The sequence below is a fragment of the Pistacia vera genome, unplaced genomic scaffold (genome assembly GCF_008641045.1).
Source record: "Pistacia vera cultivar Batoury unplaced genomic scaffold, PisVer_v2 Contig564, whole genome shotgun sequence".
NCBI lineage: Eukaryota > Viridiplantae > Streptophyta > Magnoliopsida > Sapindales > Anacardiaceae > Pistacia > Pistacia vera.
Genome location: NW_022196406.1, coordinates 244,195 through 266,132, shown reverse-complemented (window position 1 = coordinate 266,132; position 21,938 = coordinate 244,195). Strand labels below are relative to the sequence as shown.

Here is a 21,938-nt window from a genome sequence, read left to right as displayed (position 1 = left end):
CAATGACAAAAATCTCTTCTCCCTAAATTCGTGACGGTGTCCGGTACACAGTAGTCCACCACCTTTTCTTGGGCTGTGAAAAAGTTCAGTTGTACCCACATATTTTAAAAAATTGACACTAAACCCCCATTAGTAGTATTAGTTAACGCAAAAAGTTAACTGCCACATTCAATCGTATCTGAATGATAAAAGATTTTTAACTAAGATCAAATTTTAACTTTTTTGTTTTTCAGTTCAACCAAGTTTAGTTTAGAGATAAATTAATGAAATTGTCGTTGTAGGACAAAAATAATGTTCCTGAGTTTAGGTCCAAATTTTAAGTTTATATTCTAGCTTAGGTCTACACCTGAAAAATTTCATGTATTTGTATTGTATGTATAATGATCAAGATGAACAAAACAATAGTAACTATACAACAACTAAAAAAAGTTCCTGTCAATACTCAATACTATCAGCAATCTGTGAAGGAACTCAAAATTCAAAAGATAATCTCGTGTACTTGGCCACCCAACCTTTAGGGGTTTTATTGTACTTTTTAAACTAATAGGATCATAATTTTAAATTTTAAATACATGGGGTTCAGTTTTCCCCAAACTTCAGAACTGTAAAAACGTTTTAACCCTAGGAGGCCAATCAAAAACCCTATTAATTTATTAGAAAAAATAAAATAAAAACCCTAAAATCATTCTCCTTTTAGCAGTGAGCAGTACTCATGAACCCTCCAATTTTGAAACTTCCCTGAAAACATCAAAAGCTTAGAGACAGACACACTAACCCTCTTGAGCTTACCGCTCACACCAACTGAAATGCCCTTATTGAAGTATGCAGAAGCTTCTGCGCCTAAACCCTTCAAGCCCCCTTCTCTGCACTAAGTCTACCCCTTACTCTTACTCTTTATCCATTCTAAACTTCAGCCCAGTTCCAAAAATGCCTGCAACGGCAGCCGCCGCTGCGGCCGGTCGCTCAGTCTTCGCTGTTGCGTTGCCGAATTCTAGAAAACCCACAATCTCTTCTCGCTTTAACTTCCGTTCCTCGGTGGGAGCTAAAACACCGCCGCCGAGGGCGTGGGTAGTTTTGAAGGAGGGACGGGCGTGGTACCACACGGTGGCCGTGGAGGGTACGAAAGCTGAGGAGGAGAAGAGTGAAGAGAAGGGCTTGAAGTTGAATAGTAGAAGGCAAAAGAGTGGAAGTGGGTTAGTGGGGAACCCGGATTTGTTGACGATTCCGGGAGTTGGTCCGAGGAATTTGAGAAAGCTTGTTGATAATGGAATTGGGGGAGTCGCTGAACTCAAGCAGTTGTATAAGGATAAGGTATAAAGTTTAGTTATTTTTTTTAATAAATTTTTCAATTTTTTTTTTTGCTTCTGTATAACTTTGCAGTGTCAGAATACTCAGATGTATTAATTATATAACAAAATCTTTTTCTTTTTATAAAACAAAGTTTTAATTGTTTTAATCTAGCGTAAGATAGAAGGTAGTGTTTACCTTTAAAAAACATTTTTTTCTTGAAATATGTGCAATATTTGTATACTGAATCACATTGGATGACTAAAATTTTGAGAAAAAATGATAATAAAGGAATTGTTTTTAATTTCTTATATTGTTTCAGAAAATGATAGTAAACGCATTTCGGATACGGTTAAAAAAATGGGGTGGTCAGAATCTAATATTTAAAATTTGAATGATGTGCTGTAATTGGAAAATGAGTTTTGAGAGTTCTTTTGGTGGGTGGTTCGGTTTATCCTGAATTGTGTTGATTTTTGTTGTTGTGTTTAACTTTGGCGCCCTTTGGAATATAAAGTTAGTCTTATTGTTGCTCTGATGTTGAAATCCTAGATTTGAGTGAGGGGCTGATGAAGGTGTTTTTTGAGTTCAGTTTTGGAAGGCTAGTGGGAAGATGGTGGAGTATTTACAGAGTTCAGTAGGGATTATCCACAAAAATCATGCTGAGAGTATTACAACTTTCATTAAAGAGAGTGTGGATGAAGAGCTAAAGGATTCAAACTCAGATGATAAGCCCACTCCGAAGAAAAGAATCACTCTCTGCGTTGAGGGAAATATAAGTGTTGGGAAAACTACGTTCCTTCAGAGGATAGCGAATGAGACACTCGAGCTTCGTGACCTTGTTGAGATCGTTCCTGAGCCAATTGATAAGTGGCAGAATGTTGGACCTGACCACTTTAATATATTGGGAGCTTATTATGACGAGCCAGAAAGGTATGCCTATACCTTCCAGAATTATGTATTCGTGACAAGGGTTATGCAGGAGAGGCAGTCATCTGTTGGAATTAAGCCACTCAGGTTGCTGGAGAGGAGTGTTTTTAGTGACAGGATGGTAAGAATTCATTATTCTTTTGTCGGTAATTGAAGAAATATAATAATTAATGTTGTGATATCCTTATCATCGTAGTTGTGGTAGAGTTTCTATATTTTTTGCTCAATTTACTTGAGCATCATGGAATCATGAACCTGAAACCATATGTCTTTACTTTGTTGACTGGTTTTATAGGAAGAAAGACATGAATTAAGTTACTGAGTATTTATCTTCTCTCATGGTTACATAATGTAGGTTTTTGTCCGAGCTGTTCATGAAGCAAAATATATGAATGAGATGGAGATCAGCATTTATGATTCATGGTTTGATCCTGTTGTATCAGTCTTGCCTGGTCTTATCCCAGATGGCTTCATCTATCTTAGGGCAACCCCTGATACATGCCACAAGAGAATGATGCTGCGGAAGAGAGAAGAGGAGGGTGGAGTCTCCCTAGACTACCTGCGTTCCTTGCATGAAAAGCATGAGAACTGGCTTTTCCCATTTGAAAGTGGTAATCATGGGGTGTTGTCTGTCAGTCAGCTCCCTCTGCATATGGACAACTCTTTACATCCTGAGATAAGAGACCGTGTATTCTATTTAGAGGGTGCACATATGCATTCCAGTATTCAGAAGGTATCGCTTATATGTCTTTTTGTGTGAAATTCATATAAGTTCTCTGAATGAATTTGGGCTTACTTTTCTATGGTTATGACCAGGTTCCTGCTTTAGTTCTCGACTGTGAACCCAACATTGATTTCAGCAGAGATATCGAAGCAAAGAAGCAGTAAGATAATTATGCCCTTTTAAGTTTTTTATTCTTATCTGCATTAATAAAACAATTTGTTCTGATCAACTTTCCTTACTGGTACTCACAAATCACATTTTGTGGTGTTGTCCTACACAGTATAACCATGAATATGCTTTGTTGAATCATTGCTGTGGTTTGGACTATTAATTGATGATACTGTCCAAACTTTTTCCTATCGTATATGCTGCATAGCTGGGGAATATTGTTTTTAGTTTCTCGACGAAGCAGATTGATAAGCTTGCATTATTGTTTATCATTCTAACCAGTAATGGTAGCATAGGTGTCTGCAATTTGTTGGTTGATGTATGCAGTTTACCGCATTTTTGAAAAAAGATTCCTAAATAGAATGTATTCATCAGCATTTGTATGCAGAATCATGTATATATCAATCATATGCTGATAGTCATGTGTCAAGACAATACGCAGTAGTGTTAATGCATCAACTTGTCCGTATCTACTGTGTTTTCCTGTATTAATTCCATAAGTTCTTTTTTGTTGCTGCCATTGTTTTGAAATGGCTATTGATTTTTCTGGCCACAGTTGCATGTTTCTTGTCTTGCTATAAAATGAATTCTACTTTATTTCTCTTTCACTGTCTTTTTTTTCGTTTTTCAGTCTTGGTTATGATGTCTATAATTCTGCTGGGCTTGAACAAGCACCTATTTTGGTCCTTTTACTTTTTCTATTCCCTTGTTGTCACGCTTATTGCTCAACTGCTGATTGGTTGTGGTATAATCAAGCTAAAAAGTTAAATATCTCTTGGGTGTCATATGGCTATACTTTCCTTTGTATAGTTTTTGGAACCCATTCAGGGTTTTAGGACGGCTTATCCTTGATTTTCAGGTGCTTATGTCTTTAATTTTTAGTTTCTTTATGAATCATCAATACACCATACTTTGTTCCCAAGAAAGAGAAAAAATCAAGGTAAATACATTGTTTCTTAGAAATCTGATGCCAGCAGACTTGTGCCTACATGAGCAAAGTTTACACAATTCTTAATTTTATTGTTTTAAACCGGGCCCTGTGTTTTTGAAATGTTTATTAATTATTATGCTCTAAAGCGTCTGTATACTTCGACTCCTAGTTTCATATTTCTGTAGACTAAATCATCAAAATTTGCATATTGTGAAGGTATGCCCGCCAAGTTGCCGAGTTTTTTGAATTTGTGAAGAAAAAGAAAGAAGATCAACCTATGCAACCTGCTGAAGGTGGAGCAAAAGGTACCCAACCAAAAGTCTTGCTTCCCAATACAGGTGGATTTTGGTTGCCGGATGGAAAACATTTCCCAGAGTCAGCCCTCAAATCTCTGGACTTTAGACGAGCCATGTCGATCATGTCTGGTCAGCAATGAAGTTGTTACTAGCCCGTTTTCCTCGACCCAGTTTCATGTGAACAGGTACCTGTTTGTCGGATGTGCCTGTAGGAGCTGCTAGTTCTCATGTGAATGTAAAATAGTTGTTAACCCTTAACCTTTAGAGATGTAGAAAGATTTGTTGACCGGTGAATGCTATGATGATCTGCTGATTCGTTGTGAAAGTTCTTTTCTGTTATTATGTTATATAAAATTCCTGTTTTGTGATAGTGGCTTGAGATTTGCGGTTGCCGAATATTACTTGCTGCTTGTGAAACAATAGAATTTATCACTTATTTCTTATTGTGTAGTTAAGTTGTTACTTTTGAAAAAGAAAAAAATTAAAAAGTTTTAAATAATATAATATTAAGGGACATGTTTGGCTTATTATTTCGGTTCATATTCTCAATCTTATTCTCCAAATAATGTTTGGCACATTATTCTAGAAATATTATCCTATTTTTTTAATTACTTTTAGACCCTATAAGATTATTAATTTCATTAAATACCTTCTGAAAAAAAAGTTTAAAAATTAGCAAAAACACTTCCGCAATCCATACTTGCCAGATTTTGGCAACCACCGTCGGTGGTAGTCGAAATCTATACAACGGCCTGCCTGTCGACTAGAAATGGTTGGAAGTTCACCGATCTGGCCTTTTTCGGCTAGATCTACCACAGATCTGACTGGAAAATGTCAGATATGGCCGTAACGACGGCCAAAGAAATGGCTATCGTTGATCGAAAACGACAGCCACATCTTTGGCCGTCATTTTGGCCTTTTTGGGCCGTCGCGACCACAGCAGGCCGTGCATCTGGCCTTTTCTGGCCAGATCCATTGTGGATCTGGTCGGAAAAGGCCATAACGATGCATTACGACACAGATTCGATCGGTCTGTGTCGTAACGTGATTTTCCGGCCAGAATCTGGCACTGCAGGTGATGGGGATGTTTTTGTCATGTTATACATTAGGGTGTTTAATTAAATTATAAACCTAGAGGCATTTTCATAAATTTTTAAATTTACCTCGTAATACTCCTCTATCCAATTACCCAATATTATTTCCAAAATCCTATCTAAAATAATAAACTAAACGCACCCAATGATATTTTCGTAGGGGCTAATGCCACCAGTCTTTCAAATATTAGGCCCGCTTTTTGTTGTAATATTTCTGCAGGATTATAAATTGAAACAGCAATTTGATCTGATGAAACTGGAAAAAAAAAAAAGTCAATTCTTTTTGTAGAAATGGATATTTAGCCCCACTTTTTGTTGTAATATCTTTTAAAATCTCTATGTAGGGCCTTATTTATTGCCAAAATGGATCAGCAATCAAATAAGAAAACCATATCATTCATCACAGCTAGCACAACAAAATATTAATGATTCCTTTTTGTGAAAAACTAATACTCGCATTATGTTTTTGACAACTCTTTTGTTATAGTTGGTTATACCTAAAAAGTCACGCTGATGTCAGCTCAATAAGTGTTTAAAAGACAAATTGTACCTCCTGTCAAACTCATATAGCCTCAAAGATATCTTACACTAATCCTATCTCATTTTAAGAGAAGAACGGATGAGAGTTGTTCATGTGTCAAGGTAACTTGCAAAATACTCATTACATTAATCTCAGAGGTGTATAAATTGACACTTCTCTTCATGAAAATGGGGGGTTAGGCATATGAGAGTTAGACATAGATTTGAGCTCCATTGCTTCTCTCTGTAAACAAAGCTTTGTTCCATATTTGTATGCCTTACGAGAAATATCATAGAAATAGCCAGAGAACAATACAATAACAGTGGATGTAGGATTTGCTTTAACCATCCGAACCACAATAAAAACATTTCTTGTTAGCCTATTATTTATGTTTTCTACAACATATATAATCTCAGCACTATATTCAAATCTCATGGATCCATCACGTGTAATTTCTAAGACTCTCTTAGCACTTTGCACGTGCGAGTCGTTAGTGTTCAAAATCAAGCATCAACAGTTTGGTGGCCCATGTAGGTCTCAAACCTGTGTCCAAGTTCCCTAATGGCGTGGTCAGATTGCAGATCACACGCATCGGAGTTCTCAGATTCGCGTGGCCAGATCACTGATTGCACGCATCAGTGTTTCAGATTCGCGTGGCCAGATCGCAGATCGCTCGGGTTAGAGTTCTTCGATCGCATGGCCAGATCGCACACTCCAGAGTTCTCCGATCGCGTGGCTAGATTGCAAATCACTTGCGTTAGAGTTCTCTGACCGTGTGGCCAGATCGCAGATTACAAGCATCGGAGTTCTCAGATCACGTGGCTAGATCGTTGACCGCAAGCATCAGAGTTCTCAGATCGCGTGGCTGGATCGCTGATTGCACGCTCAGATCGTCTTGATCTTCAGCTTCAGATCGTTGATCGCATGCGTCAGAGTTCTCCTATCACGTGGCCAGATCGCAGATCACACGCGTCAGAGTTCTCCGATTGCGTGGCCAGATCGCAGATCGCACGCATCAGAGTTCTTCGATCGCGTGGCCAGATCACTGATTGCACGCGTCAGAGTTCTTCGATTGCGTGGCCAGATCGTAGATCGCACGCATCAGAGTTCTTCGATCGCGTGGCCAGATCGTAGATCGCACGCGTCAGAGTTATCTGATCGTGTGGCCAGATCGTTGATTGCACGCGTCGGAGTTCTCCGATCGCATGGCCAGATCGTAGATCGCACGCATCAAAGTTCTTCGATCGCATAGCCATATCGCTGATCGCACGCATCAGAGTTCTAAGATTGCGTGGCCGGATCGCTGATCGCACGCTCAGATCGTCTTGATCTTTAGCTTCAGATCACTGATCGCACGCTCAAATCGCTGATCTTTAGCTCTCCGATCACTTGCCCAGATCGCTGATCGCACGCTCAGATCGTCTTGATCTTCAGCTTCAGATCGCTGATCTTTAGCTTCAGATTGCGTGGTCAAATCGCTGATTGGACGCTCAGATCACTGATCTTTAGCTTTTCGATCGCGTGGCCAGATCGCTAATCGCACGCTCAGATCGTTGATCTTGAGTTCTCAAATCAAGCTTTGCGCTTTCTGATCAAACTCCTTCTGCGCTTTCTGATCGAGCTCCTTATGCCCTCAGATTGAGCTCATAAGCTCGCTTGTTTACTTGAGATCGTGTGAATCAGATCGTTCAGATCACATGCCTCAGACTCTCAGGTCGAGCTCCTATCAAATCGCGATAAGCTTTTAGCTTTGATATTGTGAACAGTTTCAGGTCGTGTTCTCAACTCTCAGATCGCGATCAGTTCTCAAATCGCGACCAATTGCCCTTGTCAGAAAAACGCATAAAAAACTCAAAACTGCCACGAAACATGTCAAAACAGTAGATTTTGGCCTCGAAAATGGCCCTAACTGGGTTCCCCCATTGCCATGATGTAGAGCTCGGAACAAGCTTTCCGTGGATATCTTACGGGCTCTAAAACTCCTCTCAGATTAAAAGTTATGGTTGTTTTAAGTTGGCCTATCCGTTTAAGGCCTCTAAGCCGTGCGTTTGGGCTTTTGACGCTAGCTCCTTCCAGGAATTCATCTATTCGACATTTCATGTCATCAGATCGCGCTCGGCTTCGGATCTCTCCAAGCTTTCTGATCGCAGTCCTAGCTCTCAACACCTGATTGCGCCAAGCATAGTTCGAGCTCTTCAATTCGAGACTACAGCCTATACTGCGACAACCATTCAGATCAAAGACCTGAGTTTTTGAAGGGCGATTACGCACTCCAAAAACTGGGAGCGTTCTGTTATGCTTAAAAAGTCATGCTGATGTCAGCTCAATAAGTGCCTAAAAGACAAATTGTATCTCCTGTCAAGCCCATACCGCCTCAAAGATATCTTACACCAACCCTATCTCATTTTAAGAGAAGAACGGATGAGAGCTGTTCATGTGTCAAGGCAACTTGCAAAACACTCATTACATTGACTTCAGAGGTGTATAAATTGACATTTCTCTTCACAAAAAAGGGGGGTTGGACATATGAAAATTAGGCATAGATTTGAGCTTCATTATTTCTCTTTGTAAACAAAGCTTTGTTCTATCTTTGTATGCTTTACGAGCAATATCATAAAAATAGCCAGAAAATAATACAATAACAATAGATGTAAGATTTGCTTTAAGTATCCGAACCACTATAAAAACCTTTCTTGTCAACCTATTTTTATGTTTTCTGCAACATATATAATCTCAACATCATATTCAAATCTCATGGATTTATCATGCGTAATTTTTAGGACTTTTTTAACACTTTGTACGTGCGAATCGTTGGTGTTCAAAATCAAGCATCAACATAGTTCATTGAATGAATGGTAAGTAACATAAATATACGTTATTTCATCTGTCATAGGCGGACTTGACATAAATTAACTATATAATTACATCTATTCACAATTGCACAGATAATTTACAACCCGTCTGTACTGATTAAATTTCGGCACAAACATTCTAGATTTCCCCTAAAAAAGTATACTATGTCTATATCCCAAGATCAAAAGATGGTGAACCTTGAACACCAATATTTTGCAGTTTTGATGGAGGAATTGTTTCTTGGTCATGAAGTGAAAATTCCGACTTTTGCTTCAAAAGCAAGGCAGCTTGTTCCTCCACGGCGTCTAGATCGAGATGCTCATAGAATTGGTCGTCATCATCAAGTGTATCTGCTTCTGTGTTCTCAGCGTGACCCTCCTGACAAGGTTCTTTGCCTGTGGCCTCTGACTGGAATGAAAATTTTCGCGCCAAGTTGATTGCTGGTATAGATTCTAACTGATAGAAACTCAATTTCCGTTTCCTCTCATTCTCTGTGTTTAAATCAGATGGTTTACAAGCACTGGCTTCTAAGGTGATTCTCTCTTGGTTTGTCTGAAATGACTCAGAATTTTTGTAAGCAGGCTGATATTTAGATTCGGTCTGAAGTGTCTGGACAGAGGGCAATGTCTTTCCTGAGGAGCTTCTGCTATCACTTGTTCTGGTCATAGGAGTTGCACAATCAGGACTATAAGTGGCAGAAAAATTTGGCTGCCTCACCACCGGTGATTGACTGAGCAAAGAACGCCTATTGTAGGAAATCAATCAGTTTTTAGATCGTGGCTCCATCAGTGTGGAAAGTCAAACAATAAACTAAAAATAGAAAAAATTATTTGATGGAAACTTAAGAAAAAAAAAAATAAAAAAAAAAAAAAAAAAAAAAAAAAAAAAAACAAAATCCTGGTTTTCACCGAAGCCAACAAAGAAAAAAGGAAGAGAATACACTCCGCAAACAAAAATCCAAAACCCAAAATACCCATATCAACACACTTCGAGTTTCGATATGTAACTGAAATTCATAAGCTAAACATTAAATCATGGTTATAAATGTTACAAAAGCGAAATTAGGTCCCTTACTGGGGACTTCAAATTAAGCATAAACAGTAACATTGCTCCGACACTATTTGATGCAATTTCATATTGGAAGTGTTGCCCGGTATCTTCACTACGAAATATTGGATTCGAAATGAAAAATGAAAAGATTTTTTAATTGTTAAATTTAAAAAGTTCCATCAACATATTATAATATATTGACTTCGATACATATGTCTGAAATGCTAGCAAACAGAATTGTGCATTGTATGTGCAGGTGAGACGGAGAGAGAATCAAATACCTATATATTGCCACCATGTCAACTCCACTAGATTCAGCTTGAGTACTTGCTGCTGTAGGATTTATCCTGTCATCTATGAAACTATCCTCATACAAGTCGTCCTGGTCATCTTCCTCATCATCAGAAATTTCAGCTTCTGAAGACACCCTGAAGAGGCAATCAAAAACGCATTCCAGACAATATTCCAACTTAGAACCTTTGGCAAGAAATTTAATATTACTCCATTCCTTTGTACAGAAACAATTAGACATTATTATCCAAGCGGAAGGTTTTGAACATAAATCCTTTTTATTTTTCATTATAATATGCCTATATAAGCTAACAGGAACTATCTTAAATAATAAAACTTCATAACATAAATAAACTTACTCTGCTTCCTCCTCAATGAATGATCTGACCTTGTCTACTGGTTTCCTTTTACCTGAATTCAATAACCAGGTATCATACATAATCTTATCATAAACATATTGAGGAAGCAATATAATTCTAGCATAACCAAGTTTCTAATCAAACAAAACCAATGTTTAGAACAATTCAGTCTGAGAAAAAGTCAATTTAAAATTAGAAAGTTCTGCGCTGGAAAGTACAAACAACTAGAGACATGAAACAAAAACTCAGGACTCCATCAAACACATAGACAAACAGACAAATAAAAGATAAAAAACACAAAATAAACTCAACTTACCTCTGCCATGCTTATTTTGGATAGGACTGGTACCAGAAAAAGGTCTGGCGAGATTCACACCAGAACTTACAGTCTTTTCTTTCATGTCTTGCAAATGCCTTGTTTCTACACAATCTGCAGCTTTGCGCAGCCTTTTAAGTTTACGCACCGGTTTAACATTTTGCGACTTGTCTTCAGAACTCAATTGCCAATCCCTACTACAGCTAGGGGATGTAATACTTTTCAGGGAAGTTTTGGTTTCCTCAGCAACTGGAGAAGCAAAGTTACATCTTCTTGCACTGGCAATATGGTTAAACTTAAGTAAAGGAGTTTGACATTCAATATTAATGGGAGAAACAGGGACATTTCTTCCACTGTCACTACTGTCTATACCCCATTTGTTTTCCCCTACACTTAAAGACTTAGTTTGCTGTTCAGAACACAATTTGACAGGTGAAGCAAAATCTGGTATCAGAAATTCATTTCGTCCCTCATTATTTAGTCGCCCTGCAAAATAAAAGTTTATTCAGCATGAGTTAGTCAGCTACGTACAGTATACCTTGACTTCAGGATATATAAAATAATATTAGTTTTGGGGTGCAAACAGACCTCTGTCATTGATAGGCGACTCTGGAACAACACCACTTTTGATCAAATTAGTTAGCCTGGGACTAAGTTCAGTATCTATTAGATCATCATTGTATTTATCAGCTTGCGGGGATGGTTCTTTAATTTCCACTTCAAATATCTCATCAGTCATATCTCCTTCTTCATTTAATTGATTTCTCTTCAAAATAGGAGTTTCAAGGATTTTCTCAGACCCATCAACTGCTTTCTCCTGCTGGGCTTCAGAATTGGGACTAGATATTTGGAGATTAACACTTCTTATGCATGGTGCCTGGGAAATTGGTTGTTCTACAACAGCTTTAGCTCCCATATCAAGTTCATCATAGTTTTTGTCAAAAGTCTTCAAATGGAAGGTATCTTCTTTCCAATGATTCAGCCGCAGTGTACTGCTACCACTTATACATTTAGAATGTGATAATTCTTGAAAGCGAAAAGCAGGGAGAGATACAATTAAGACCTTTCCCAGAGCATCAACAGATACGAAATCTGAACCAAAAAGGTAAGAGTGTGCTGCAGAATTTTTGCTGCAGAACTGAAGCATGTTATGCTTCTTCTCAGTGTTTAAGGTCCTTATAGGAGATAATTCAGGCTCTGTTACTTCTTTTGGTGATTTGGGTCCTTCAAAGTTATCCAAAATGAACGAATCTGCAACAGCATTATGGGAACTTCATTATAGACCAATCAAAAACATATACTGTTGCATTGCATAAGTATTCTAAACATCGACAGTTACTAATTATCTGGTTGGAGAAGATGATAAACATGGGACTCTGTTGATGAATTCAAGTTGAGGCTTAACGTACTTCAGTTACATTTCAATGAGGCAAACTGCAAAACTATCATTATCTGTAAAATACTTTCAATGTCGGTATGATAATGAAATGTTTCAACCACTCACTTTATAGCTAAAATTCGGCCTGGAGGTGCAAACTGAGGTATGACTGACAGCAAGTATAAACAAATTTATAAGATCGCTCACATACTCTCATATCATTTACATTATTGTGATATCATACATATGGAAATTCCAGCAATGCAGTACATTTAAGATAGTTGGACAGCTTTAATACCCCACTAACACTTTGGTTTATATGATCTAGCAGTAACTAAACTGAAAAAACTACAGAAATCCTCCTGAATACAAATTTGAGAGGGCATGCCATGTTAGAAGTAAAAGATGAATTACCTTTGTTATCATTTTCACGTTGTACAAACGATTGAACTCCCAAGCACTTGCCTGAAGAAACCTCATCCTGAATCCATTATGTAAAGTTACAAGCAATCACAATAAAAATATATTAGCAGAAATCTAATCTTGCAATAGAGAGGAAACCTCAGCAAAGAATGTTCTGCTGTCACTTGAAAAAGTTAATCCTTGCAAATGTTGCATCATGTCAATCAGCATCCCTGTTCTATAAGAATGATTTACTTTATGAACTCTGGAGGGAAATGCCTGAAAGTGTGGAAATGCAATAAGAGATAATCTTGAAGTTGTATCATTTGTGTGCTGGAAATACTTGGCAATTAAATCAGTCTCGGTGACAGTTAATTTTTCTTTGAAAACAGGAGTCTCAATAGCATGATCATCTTTAACTTTCTTTCCACGAGAAATGAATCGCTCAATTGACAGCTCAACGTATTGGACTTCTGGTTGGTAAATATGGGGTATCTACAACCAAACATAATAAAACTCGTAGGTTTAGCAATATAACAAAACAACACTAAGAGATAAGACCAGGCAACTTTTAGAAGAATTTACCATCCTCGGACTAGGATGGAAATCGAAGCTACTCATTCCCCCATTATGCATGTGTTTTTTTATAGCCTTGCTGCTTGCTTGCTTTCGCATATAACCTTTCATTTCTGACCCTTCACAAGCTAAAACTAGTAACATTTGTCAAGGATCCACTAGAATAAGTGTTCGAACATAACAAAATGATGAGTATTTAATGTTTTCAAAAAGTAAAAAAAATTATATTATTAGAGTTTGTTGTAAGCTCATGTCAATGTGACTGACAGCCTACTTCATCAACTGTATTAACCAGATGAGAAAAGGATATCAACTCGTCCATCATGCTTCCTTCCAGTTCTCCCCATCCGCTGAATCATTCTCAATGGAGAAACATTAGCATCAAAACATATTACAAGATCAACTTCCATGATATCCAGGCCTTCTTCACCAATTGATGTGGCTACGATGACATTGTATCCACCAGCCCGAAATTTCTGCAAGTGCATAAAGTAAGCCAGCAGAAGAAGCTAAAAAAAATCAATACACAGTAGCATAGCTACCTCCAGAACAGCCTGTTGGACTTTTTGTGACTGGCCTTTCAGTGCTTTTCCTGTATGAAACATGATTAACAGATATATTCCGAAGGAAAGGAATTTTACAAAAACAACATTTTTTCTACTGTTAATGTTTATAGATTTCAGAAAAACAGAAATCACTTCTCAGGTTTCTTACCAGGAAAAGAAACAACGGAAGTTGCTATTATGGGAAGAGAGTAAAGGTGCCAAAATACTAACTGACTAACCTGAGCTTTGACCAATAAATTCAGTTGCTTTAACTAAATCACCAATGTTGTTTGCTAATGCATTCATTATGTCCCTGAAACATGAGTAATTATTAGGCCAAAGAAAGTTTTCCTAATTTCAGCCATCATGCAACAAGCATCAGAAACAGATTGAGTTAAAGAAATCTTTTTGCACCTGACACTTCCTCTAAAATTAGAGAAAATGATAACCCTTGAACACTTTGGATCCTTTGTTTCTGCAACCACATATTTCTCAATCATTTTCAATCATACTTAATATTAGGAGCTGAGACAAAAACTTCAATACACTGATTAATTATAACGGTAAACATAATTCACAGGATGAAGATTGAAACAAAGTTCTGCATTGTTTACAATCAAACTCAAGAATACGCCAAGAAAATAGAAAATCAACAATAATGCAGAAAACTTGATTAAGAAGCAATCATGTCTTCGGATTAAAAATTAACAATAATGAAATTTTGGTTGATGCTTGACAGAACTGTTTAATGACAAATTAAGAAATGGGAGTTAGTGGAAGCCTTGAGATGCTAATTTTTCTGAAAATTATCTGGAACTGGTTGGTCAAACAACTGGTAAGCAAGGTTGTTGCAAGACATGCCATAATTACTTATATAATTTCTTGAGTCATAATAGAGATGAAATTTGACTTCTTCAAGCTTTTAGATGCAAACCATAGGTCAAAACAAAACCTCCCATCAAAGTAACAACTGAATGAAAATTAAGGTCAAACCTTTTTAGTTTGACTATAAAGAAAATGAAATGTTAAGATTTACGAGAGCCAACTGGTGAGTGCTGACAACAAAGAAACAACCATGGCCAATTGAAAATGAAAGAAAGCACCACAATCAGTAGGATTGAGAAGTAATCTGAATATTCCATTGAACAGTGAACCTACAGAAATTTGTATTAAGACAATTGCAAACAAATTTTGTTGTAAAGAATGAGAAGTCCTATCATTCTTTAAGTGAAATCTTTACAAAAACAGCCCCCCCTTTTTTTTAACAAAATGAAATAAATGAACAAGTATAATAATAATAATAATAAAAGCCAATTCGCATATTAAAGTTGTTTTGTTAACATATCTGGAATAAATAAATGGTATTCAAATTGAATTTCTCAATATAATAAAAAAAAAATAATACCAGCATTGAGCAGCAGCACAAAGGAAAAATTAAATTGGTCATGTGAATCAAAAATATGTCCATGGAAGTAAGAGGAAGTGACATGTTACATACTGAAATGATCAACCAGTACTTCCAACATTTTTGACAATTTGGGACTTGGTGCACCATGAGATAAAGTTTGCTGCATTAAGAGCTTTACTTTCCGAATAACTTCATTTTTACTCATAAGTCTTGCAAATGACCTGCAATAGTTAAGTTCAGACACTTAAAAATGCTGTTTGAAACTGCATTAGCATGTTTACATTATCAGCGTTTAATACAGTGGAGACAAAACTACTAAGTATCCCCATCAGAAGCCCAAACTCGATTAACAGTTTTGAGTATTTCTTTTCAAATCAAATATTAATGTTACTGTCAACTCATTGTACAATGAAATCTAGTGCTGGTCAATGGATGGTATGACTCTAAAATTAAATAAAAGATTCAAAATTTAAAATCTAAAATTGAAATATTTACTGTTTGGAGTTTCTACCATCATGTCATATTCCTCTGAATTTGTCTGACTCCAGATAAGAAAACAATTTAGGCTCTATTCCAACATACTTAGGAGTTTCAATCTAAAGCTAGACAACATATTCTTCTGGTATTCAGCTTAATTTGACAGTTAAACAGCTTTACAATACACTAAGAGCAAGTTAAAGGCTCTATTCAAATGAAATAATACCTAAAGGACGCACAGTTACTGAAATATGTTTTTACTGATAAGGACAGTACCCTCCTATCACTTGAAGGCAGCCTCCTAACGTCTAAATGGAGGGCGCAGAAGAACGTACCCCTGTTGCAACTTTTCTTCTAGCATCTCATATGCCGGTCTTATTCCATGGCTTGAAAGCAGCCTACGTATGTGATAGAGAGTAATAAGAGCTCCAAAATAAGTTTCTACTTCACCACATTTAATGTGGGGAAGGGTTGGGGGAGGTGCTTGGCGAAATTTGTCCCTAGAGTTGAGTAAATCAACTGGGCTCAACTGTCCAATGCCAAAATGAAATGTAAGTAAGAAAAACAGAGAAAGTATGATTTCACAGAGTACAACAAGAAAGAGATCAAATAGCATCAGAGCCCAAAATCATAGCAGGAAATTTTTTATATATTTTAAGGTCTTATTAAGCAGCCAAGATAAAGTTTCAAATAACATCTTTGGTCAAAGTAACGTTTTTCAGGAAAGTAGTGTAACAATAATGATGCAACACAACATCTTGAAATTGATTAAAATCAGAAATCCAAAATGGCTTGAAATGGTAAACTGAGAAAATGCCGAAATAAGTACCATATAATACTGTAAAATATACTTTAGAAGTTTCACTAAGGAATTGGACATGCCATTGAATTTGCTAGCTCTATTTTCTATTCTTTTCAGCATCTAAAGGTATAAATCAAAGATCAGAAATGATATTATTCAAGGAACTGGGAGCTACCATCAAATATCATCAAATAGATTGAATTTTTAGCATTCATCAGACATGCTTCCAAATTTATCAACCTTGTAAGACAAATGCCAACTGCTTTTTCAAGGGTCCCTTTCAGGATCAGAGATTGGTATAGTCAAAAGATTTTCAGATATCCAGAATCATCCAGTTTACAAAAGATAGTTCTCACAGAAAACCACTGTCGCTCACCAACATTAAAGTTTGATCTTTATCCTCTTACGGGAAGCAATCATCTAATATAACAATAAAGAGTAGTTCCAGGGCTGTTGTTATCCAATGAAATATCACTGTAGGTTCACCTTCTTTTATTTTTTTTCTCTGATAGTGAACATGTAACTTTATTGAAAAACGGAGAGTTAGAAAGGAGAAAACCAGCAATCCAAAAAATAAAATATAGAGTTACGAAATACAAATCAATTAATTAATAACTCCCCAATTCTCCTTTATAAAAAGAATGGATTATCCTTGAACCCTGTAAAAACTGAAGCCCTCAAGAGAAGCAAGAAAATTAGCCTTATCCCCATCAAAATTCAACCACTTACTCATTACCTTAATCAAAACTCGTCTTATTGCCTTCTAGTCAAATAACCTAAAAAACAGTCATCACTCACAAGTCACAACCAACAGCTTTTCTACCTCGAATTCACAAAAATCCTTAATAAACAATGAAGCACTATATTTAGGAATCACCCAAAATAAAATAGCACCCAAAGCAATTTACACAATAATTTTAAAGAAACCTGAAAAATTTTATACCAATGTACATATACATCAACTCAAATGGTGAAGATGCACAAGGATAAGATGCATTTCAATAAGATTTTCCAATTACACTTTATTAAGAATTAAAGAGTACCTTGAACTGTAATAAAACTTCCAAGAACTAAATTTAATGAAATGTAAAGAATATGACAAAATGGAACAGTAAGCAACATTTAAACACATTAATGTAATAGAGTTTACTGTCAAAATAAACACTGAAGGAATTCAGAAGATACAGAACCATACAGTTCGGTAGTCTCTATTCTGAAGAAGTCCAATTGAGGAAAGCCTATTCACATAAGGGCGTATTATGTCCAACATCAGATTATTTATCTCTGCAGCCTCTTGTCCCATTGGAACCTATCAGTACAGCACATTTAGAAAACATAGTTGCATGGTAACACTTTTTAGGTAAAAAAACCAGTATATACCTGAATCAGTTCTGTCTTCCTGTTGTGAACATATGGGCTGACATCATCATCACTTTCATTGCGATATTCTAGTGTTGATATATGTAAGTTATCAATAATATGCTGAATAGTCTGCTGCTTCGCTAAATAACCACATTTAACATTTAGGATTTAATATATAGAAAACTCACAAAAATCAAATACATAATTGTACTTACACCCTGGTGTTGCAGTCAAAGCCAGTATTCTCAGCTGCATTGGCACCGACATTAACTACAAATTTAAAAATTCACTAGTATAAAGAGCCAGAAAATGCATCCAAGATAAATCTCTAAACCAACAACCATGAACAATTTAATCAAAAGTAGTTAAGAAAAACCAGAAAATTTTGGTCTAACAAACCTCACGAATGGCCGTACAATATGCATAATTTCCAAGTGCTCGATGAGCCTCATCAATAACCAAACACACCAGGTATTTCACCAAACATGTGCCTAAAACAATTTCCTTAATGAGCAAAATGTGGTAATAGGACAAACAACACAACGGTGATATTTAATTTTACAAAAAAGAGTATCATATTTTATAATCTTCTATATATGTAGTAAACTAATGTAAAAGTTAAAAAGTCACCAGATTGAATATCCTTCTCCAGCACTTGTGGAGTAACAAAGAAAACTCGCTTAGTTTTCCAAAAGCAAGCTCTTTTGCTAGGACTTATCTGGCCGGTCATATCAATTGCCCATTCCTGCAATCATTTGATCAGAATCTTCTCAAATCTATTAATGATTCTGATAAAGTAATTTTCCCAATTAAAATAAATAAATGAGCAAGTCACTCCAGTGTAAAGAAAAAAAGAAGAATCTTACCTGTGGTATCCCTACAATATTATGGCACGCTTCTATTTGTTGCATGACAAGAGGTCTAGAAGGAGCAGCAAACACTATTTTCCCTGTTACAGAGAGACCAAGAACAGATGTCTTATCATAGATGAAGCCTCCAACTGAACAAGAGAAATCCACATTGCAGGGACGTAGTACATGTAAGGCTCCATCTAAAGCTATTTCAAAATTATCCAATATCCTTCTTTGGGAAATGGAAAATCTGTCTATAACGGACATAAAGGATATGTGAACCTAAATTTCAATCTTTACTAGTGGGCAATGCATTGTTATGGAATCAGAAAACGACATCAACCAGAATTGTGGAGCAAAAATAAGTACCAGCACACTAGATTTTCGATTTTGAGTATTTCAATATCAGCCACCAACTAAGAAAGGAATTGACTAGTGCTTAGGTCTTGAGAGAGTGATTGTGACACATCACATTGCCTAGGAAGGAGAAGTTTTTGATGCTTATGATGAATAGCGTTGCCCATATAAGCAAAACTCGTTTCGAAAAACTCTGTTAATCTTGCAGTGCAAAATAGCAATCAAGATCCAAAACAAACAATTTCTAGCATATTGTAAAGGCTACGAACAGAAGAATTGTCTCCACTTTTTCCACACATCATAGACCAAAGCTTAAACAAAAACTTGTATTTCAAGGGCACCTTTAGCCTCCTACACCATATTGTAAGGCTGAAACTCACCATTGGGACTCTCTTCGGCCAACTTCGGAAATAGGGTTTGCAGAATTATGATTCAAGGCCTCAATCTCCCAAACCTCCTATCTTCCTTTTATTTAATTAATGACGACATCTGAGCCAACTTTGGAAATAGGATTTGCAAATTGGTGACTGAAGGCCTCAATCTCCTAAACCTCCTATCTTCCTTTTATTTAATTAATGATGACATCTGATAAATGATTCAGAAGTACAAATCATGGACAACAAAATCACAAAATCCATACGTGACATTAAATCAATATTACATCACTTAGAATGTAGGATACCTAGCATTTTTGGGAGCCAACCTCACAGATGAAACTGAAAAAGGAAATGGTTTATAGAAGAGTGTTAGTCTTACCATGCGGAAACCATCTGAAGTAGTTAAACATAACAACAGCAGCAATAAGTGTTTTCCCAAGGCCTGTCGGCAAGGCCACCAATGTGTTTGAAAAAAGTGCCCTTTTTGTTATAGCAAATTGGTAATCTCGAACAGGAACATTAACTGCCACAACACAAACAAACATAATTAAGAAATAACAATCACCCATAAATTAATCAATTTTACCTGTCACAACCCAATTGAGTCCCACTCCCACATTCCTAAACTAAAACTTCACCACTCTTTCAAAACTGTCTATGCACACACTAGCTAGCAGTCCTCAGTCGCCCTGATGGCCCGCCCCGCATCTATGATGCCAATCGTTACACGCATTAAAAACTGGCTTTACAGAAAATAGTACCCATTATAAATTCAATTGCCTAGTCTTAGCAATGTGAAACTCAATTAGATTGCTACAGTAATCTACTCTGACATAAAAAAAAAAAAATTGAACAGACTAACGCGGGTATATCCAAGTTTTAGCCGCCTCAGCATCAATATCAACGTAGCATATCTTCTCATCAGACTCAGGCTCAGGCTCATTAAATTGTTGTCGACGTTGATTGAATTGAACCTTTCCGAGAAACTTATCGAGCGTAGATTGCTTAGACGTAGAACATAAATTAGTTGAAGTAAAAGGCTTTTTGATTTCACAAGCCACATCGATTTCTCGGACAGCTGCTTCCCAATCAAACTCCTAATCAATTTTTTTTTAAAAGAAAATTAATTTATCACCCACTTTACTGAAAATGAAAAGAGAAAGAGAAGCGAAATTCAACTTACATCGTCGTCTTCATCGATGATCTGTAGAGGAGTATTACTGTTAGTGTTAGTAGTTGAAGCCATTAAATTAAACCAAGGGGGTCTTCTTTCAGGATTTTAGAGAAAAACCCTCGGAGAGATTGGCGGCAAAACTTGAAAAGGCTTTCGGCCATTTTGTTCAGGATAATATTTTACAAAAATCCTGTATTAACCCCAGCCCATTTCTAAATACACTCACAGTAATTAACTTCTTGGACAAGGAACATTTTTATTTCATATTTTTATTTTTATTTTATAAAAAAATATATCTTTATCATTTAACTATTATTTTTTTGAAATTTTTTTTATAAATGCAGTATACACTCTTTTTCTTGTTTTTGTCCTTTCCCCTTATAAATTTTTAAATTCAAATAAAAAATAAGTTTTCTGTCTTCTTCTTTTATTAATATAATTTCTTGGTTAAAAAAAACCAATTAACTTATGGATTTTTAACAATTTTGTTAATCCACTCAAAAATTAATTTCTAGTTTCGTCCAACAATGCCCCTAGCAAAATTCCTAATCTTTATTTGTCCAAACGTGAGGAAGATTTTATTCACCTTGAGGTTTCAATAAACTATTTTGGGTCTTGCAGTTTAAAATACTCATTCTCTTGAATTTAATTTTTACATAATCGGTTGATTATGAGGATTTTCTATTTGAAAATCGAGTTTATTTAGTACTTTCAAGTTTAAACTATGGGACTTGAACTAACGAACCTAATATTCAAGGGTAAATGCAATTAACTTTTTTTAAACGGCAAATCGAACAAGACCTCGATTTTAAATTTTTCATAATGAGTGATAAAATATAAACCAAACAATAATTTTGGGTAGTGATTTTCAGCCTCCATCTAATTGATCACTAGCTTCATTACTAAATACAACTCTATTATATTTCCAAAAATTCTCTTTAAACCCCATTTAATACCGAAAATAACCCTACTTAATTTGGTTTAAATAGGTCCTTATTTGCACACCATTTCCCCCAATTTTAAACTTAATTAGGTTTTTTGTTTATATCATTTTCCCCTAATTTTAAATTTAATTAAGGTATTTGTTTACACCATTTTTCCCTGTTTTGTTTACACCCCTTTTTCCCAATTCCAAATATAAAACTTACTTGTTATTCTTCAAACTCGTGTTATTGTGTGATTACTTTTTTTTAATAGCTTTGGCAGGATATTTTCATCAAACAAATAATATTTTGAAATAGAAAAAAATTAATAATTTAGAAATTTTAAATTGAGGGTGTATGTAAGAGTAAAAAAAATTAAAATTAAAACAGAAATATTAAATTATAAACGAGCATGTTTAGAAATTATTATGTTATTAAAGTTAAAATTGTCAAAATAAAAATACATTTAAAAGTGGAGAATACTAATGGG

General features: G+C 35.9%; 2 protein-coding genes across 2 annotated transcripts; one reads left to right on the top strand and one right to left on the bottom strand.

Moving 5' to 3' along the window:
* The first annotated feature begins 675 nt into the window (after positions 1 to 675).
* LOC116108454 lies at positions 676 to 4,703 on the top strand. The gene is made up of 5 exons (XM_031394703.1): positions 676 to 1,311; positions 1,877 to 2,335; positions 2,570 to 2,947; positions 3,031 to 3,098; positions 4,254 to 4,703. The coding sequence occupies exons 1-5, from the start codon at positions 823 to 825 to the stop codon at positions 4,471 to 4,473; spliced, it is 1,614 nt and encodes a 537-aa protein (XP_031250563.1). The 5' UTR covers positions 676 to 822; the 3' UTR covers positions 4,474 to 4,703.
* A 4,144-nt stretch (positions 4,704 to 8,847) lies between these two features.
* On the bottom strand, positions 8,848 to 20,658 carry LOC116108436 (DEAD-box ATP-dependent RNA helicase FANCM). The gene is made up of 23 exons (XM_031394685.1): positions 20,535 to 20,658; positions 20,214 to 20,448; positions 19,731 to 19,874; positions 18,633 to 18,715; positions 18,397 to 18,511; positions 18,166 to 18,257; positions 17,982 to 18,036; positions 17,785 to 17,906; positions 17,600 to 17,713; positions 15,938 to 16,131; positions 15,216 to 15,346; positions 14,132 to 14,192; positions 13,957 to 14,030; positions 13,715 to 13,764; positions 13,483 to 13,648; positions 13,182 to 13,309; positions 12,756 to 13,091; positions 12,609 to 12,675; positions 11,405 to 12,067; positions 10,817 to 11,302; positions 10,501 to 10,552; positions 10,132 to 10,278; positions 8,848 to 9,545 (listed from the first exon to the last, which is right to left on the bottom strand). Exons 1-23 carry the CDS (start codon positions 20,595 to 20,597, stop codon positions 8,969 to 8,971), a joined length of 4,155 nt encoding a protein of 1,384 aa, XP_031250545.1. The 5' UTR covers positions 20,598 to 20,658; the 3' UTR covers positions 8,848 to 8,968.
* Between the last annotated feature and the right edge of the window lie 1,280 nt (positions 20,659 to 21,938).

Excerpts from the sequence above, each read along its gene's own strand:
- LOC116108454 (XM_031394703.1), top strand. The coding sequence starts at position 823 with ATGCAGAAGCTTCTGCGCCTAAACCCTTCAAGCCCCCTTCTCTGCACT. Across the intron at positions 1,312-1,876 it reads AGCAGTTGTATAAGGATAAG|TTTTGGAAGGCTAGTGGGAA; the intron begins GTATAAAGTTTA and ends TTTTGAGTTCAG. Across the intron at positions 2,948-3,030 it reads TGCATTCCAGTATTCAGAAG|GTTCCTGCTTTAGTTCTCGA; the intron begins GTATCGCTTATA and ends GGTTATGACCAG.
- LOC116108436 (XM_031394685.1), bottom strand. The coding sequence starts at position 20,597 with ATGGCTTCAACTACTAACACTAACAGTAATACTCCTCTACAGATCATC. Across the intron at positions 18,512-18,632 it reads ATATTGTAGGGATACCACAG|GAATGGGCAATTGATATGAC; the intron begins GTAAGATTCTTC and ends AAATGATTGCAG. Across the intron at positions 17,907-17,981 it reads TTTGACTGCAACACCAGGGT|CGAAGCAGCAGACTATTCAG; the intron begins GTAAGTACAATT and ends GTGGTTATTTAG.